The sequence below is a fragment of the Delphinus delphis genome, chromosome X (genome assembly GCF_949987515.2).
Source record: "Delphinus delphis chromosome X, mDelDel1.2, whole genome shotgun sequence".
Classification (NCBI taxonomy): Eukaryota; Metazoa; Chordata; class Mammalia; order Artiodactyla; family Delphinidae; genus Delphinus; species Delphinus delphis.
This window is the reverse complement of record NC_082704.1, coordinates 106,972,607-106,976,508: the sequence shown is the minus strand read 5'-3', so window position 1 is coordinate 106,976,508 and position 3,902 is coordinate 106,972,607. Positions and strand designations below refer to the sequence as shown.

The 3,902-nt window shown below is 42.3% G+C and overlaps 1 protein-coding gene across 1 annotated transcript; it reads left to right on the top strand.

Annotated features, from left to right (window-relative positions):
* The first annotated feature begins 387 nt into the window (after positions 1–387).
* LOC132417920 (sex comb on midleg-like protein 2) lies at positions 388–3,202 on the top strand. The gene is given in 3 exon segments (XM_060001794.2): positions 388–1,665; positions 1,667–1,970; positions 2,667–3,202. Coding segments are annotated over 3 exon segments (2,118 nt in total).
* Positions 3,203–3,902: the final 700 nt, after the last annotated feature.

Sequence of the window (3,902 nt, the reverse complement as noted above, 5' to 3'; positions counted from 1 at the left end):
GCACGGGCTGCGACTGGCTTTTTTTTTTTTTTTTTGGCGGGAGGGCAGATTGGGGTGGGGTGAGGATGAAGGAGAACTGCCAAGGGCTTTCCCCGAGCCGCAAAGTCTCATGGCTCGCCACCACCTGCGCGGGCTTCCGGCTGAGCCCCGGGCTGGGGCCCCGCACGCGGCCGAGGTCAGAGGGCAAGCTTGCGGCAACCCCAGGGCACGCGGGCAGCGGGGCGGGGGGCGGGGCAGCGGTGGCGGGGCATGCGCGGCTCCGTGCGCAGCTTCTCAAACATGGCGGCGGTGGTGTGAAGACCGGTACCGGCTCGCTGGACCAGTGTTGACAGAATTTCGCTCTTTTCGCCGACGAGACTCGAGCAAAGAACACCAGAGAGGGATACCATGGGGCGAGCAGTGAATGAAGAGTCAGTGGATGCAAAGAAGGAGAATCAAGAGAAAGCTCCTCAGTCAGGCACATCTTCTGTGCAAAATGATGATTTTCACTGGGAAAATTACTTGAAAGAGACTGGATCTTTAAGTGCTCCTTCAGAGTGTTTCAGACAGTCCAAGATTCCACCAGCTAATGACTTCAAAGTTGGTATGAAATTGGAAGCCCATGACCCTCGCAATATGATTTCAATATGTATCGCCACAGTCGTTGGAATTACTGGTGCCAGGCTACATTTAAGACTGGATGGTAGTGACAACAGAAATGATTTTTGGCGGCTTGTTGATTCTGCGGACATACAGCCTGTTGGGACATGTGAAAAGGAGGCGGACTTACTTCAGCCTCTACTGGGGTACCAGATGAACATATCATCTTGGCCAATGTTCCTCTTGGAAACACTGAGTGGATCTGAAATGGCACCTGCAACATTCTTTAAGAAGGAACCACCAAAGCCACCTCTAAATAATTTTAAAGTGGGAATGAAACTTGAAGCTATAGACAGAAAGAACCCTTATCTGATCTGCCCTGCAACTATTGGAAATGTTAAAGGAGATGAAGTTTATATCACATTCGATGGCTGGAGTGGAGCTTTTGATTATTGGTGCAAGTATGACTGTCTAGATATTTTCCCAGTTGGGTGGTGTCGCCTGACAGGAGATGTATTACAACCACCAGGAACTCATGTTCCTGTTACAAAGAATACAGCAAAAACACAGACTTCTCCTTCCAAAGCAACCCAGTGTTCAATGCAGTCTCTACAGAAAACTGCTGTAATATTACCAACACAGCAGATCAGGAAATCAGGTCGTACTAAACCACCTGCACATACTTCAGTCCCCAAGAAGGGGAGTTCTGTTAAAAATATCACACCAAGGAAAAAAGGCCCAAACTCAGGAAGAAAGGAAAAATGTATTCCTGTTGTATGTTCCACATCTTCAACTTCTGTCAGTATGCTGGCCAGAGGACGTGGTGGTGTTTTATATGATATGGATGCTGTTCCTGGGTCATCTAAAATAGTGATGCCTACAGTCTGTGTCTATGTAAACAAACATGGAAGCTCTGGCCCTCACCTGGATCAGAAGAAAATCCAGCAGCTGCCCGATCACTTTGGCCCAGGCCCTGTCAATGTGGTGCTCCGGCGGACAGTGCAGGCCTGTGTGGATTGTGCCATTCAAAATAAGACTGTTTTTGGATTCCTTAAGCCAGATGATCGTGGAGGAGAAGTGATAACCGATAACCGCCTCCTCTGATGGGGAAACTCATTCCATACAGCTCCCTCCAGTGAACAGTGCATCATGTGCTCTTCACTTTCTTGAGAAATTGTGCCACAGCCTGCAGTGTGATAACCTTTTGAGTAGCCAGCCTTTTAGCTCTTACAGAGGTAATGGTCATAGCCCTGCAGAGCATGATCAAAATAAATCAGTAAAAGAAGATACAACAGAAAAGAAAAGCACCAAACGACCTTCTCAGGAACCTCTGCCTTATGTTGCTCCTCTCTCTCCTAAGCTCCCCAAAACAGAAGTGCATGCCTCTGAAGGTAAATAGTATTTACATGTTGCAAGACTGGGGAGAAAAGTCACTCTTCTATCACTTATATGCTCTTGAGTGTTGATGCTGGAAGTAGGGGATTATATTCCCCCAAATCAGTTTGGCAGTTAGGCTACTACTTTGGCAGCTTTGTTGAGCACTTCATTCCCTTCAGAAGTGCACAGTTGTCATTTCTCCTCAGATTAAAGAAAAACAGTTATAGCCATATTTTCCATTCAGCTTTGTATTGCTAAAAGCTGATAGAAAGAGGAATAGAAAAACCTAGTACATTTCTCCAGTGAAAGTTTTAAGTGCCCAAGGAGTAAGCAAATGTTAGAAACCAACTCTGTGATCATATTGTAACAAAGAGTTGTGAAGAACTGCATTCCTAAAAATAAATGCTTTAGTGAGGTGTTCATAGTCTTGGTGGCAAGACTGGCAAGGGTTAGTTGCCATGAGAAAAATAGGTGATATCATTAGAATCAATTTGGATTTCAGGACAGTGTCCATTACTATAAACACCAAGAAGGGGATGGCCATGTGCTTTGTGTTAGAGGTTTGTGGTTCAGTATAGCATGGCTTAAGTGAACTGTTGTTGGCAGTTAGGGGATTTTTGACCTTTTAATAGTATTCGAGCTGTAAGTCTGTTGAAGATAATTGTCTTTGTCTTTTTTCTTATTGCCTTTGTCTTTTTTTTTTCTTGTAGAAGAAGTATTATCTTCTGAGGGAAATGGCATGCCCAAAGGGGAAATGCTTTCTGAAGAATCCAAAAACTCACCACTAAATCCAGCAAGTTCTTTGAATCCTGCCAGCACAAGTCCTATAAGCACTCATACTCCGGTCTCCAGTAGTGTTTCTCAAAGTGTGCCATGCACCTCGAGTTCAACACTGGTGGGGACCGAATCACCTCCCAAGAGCAGTCACCATGAAGTTACATTCCAGATGCAGAGGAAAAGTGAAGCTCCAAGTTATATAGCTGTACCTGACCCCAGTGTCCCGAAACAAGGCTTCTCTAAGGACCCTTCAACCTGGTCTGTGGATGAAGTGATACAGTTTATGAAACATAAAGATCCTCAGATATCAGGCCCCCTCGCCGACCTCTTCATGCAACATGAGATTGATGGGAAGGCTCTGCTACTACTCAAAAGTGATGTGATGATGAAGTATATGGGGCTGGAGTTGGGGCCAGCCTTAAAGTTATGTTATTATATTGAAAAACTTAAAGAAGGAAAATATAATTGAAAAAAATGTGTAAGTTTAGATTAGACATAATTTTCAATTGTCTTGATAACTTTTTAATTTAAAAGTATTTTTATTCTCGTAGCAGTTTTTGTTTTGTAGACAGTTCCTCTAAAACTACGTTATATCCAGAATTGCAGAACTACATTACAAGTCCAGTCTACTTCTTTAAAACACATTAACATGTTAGTATTAGCATATTCAACTTGGCAGTCCTTTATGTCTTTTTATTATTTTACACTTTACAGTTTATTATTTAATTGTACAGTTTACAAATATACTTAATGCAGGAAACAGAGAAACACCATTGATTTTGATTAATGTTTATATATAAAACCAAAACAGCTACATCCCAAAGGGGAAAGTATCAGGGACTGACAGGCTCTCTAGTGAAATCCATGAGAAGTTTTCCTTAGAAAAGAATTTAAAGATGCAACTGTAGATATCATCTCTTTTTCAAATATTTTATGTCTGTTACTGCAATGTTCTGTTTGTGTTCTACCAATTTCTGGAAAGGGAATAGCCATATAAATTATTTTCCTTTCGTTATTATTTCTCTGTATGTTGTGTTTGTTCATATTTAAAGAAAAAAAACAAGCTTATAAACTTTCATAAAGTGTTCTTATCAGTTTTTGATAAGTTTCAAACAATTGTAAGATAGAATGGTTGTTTTATGCAGGAGCTATCATACTACAAGGGTGGT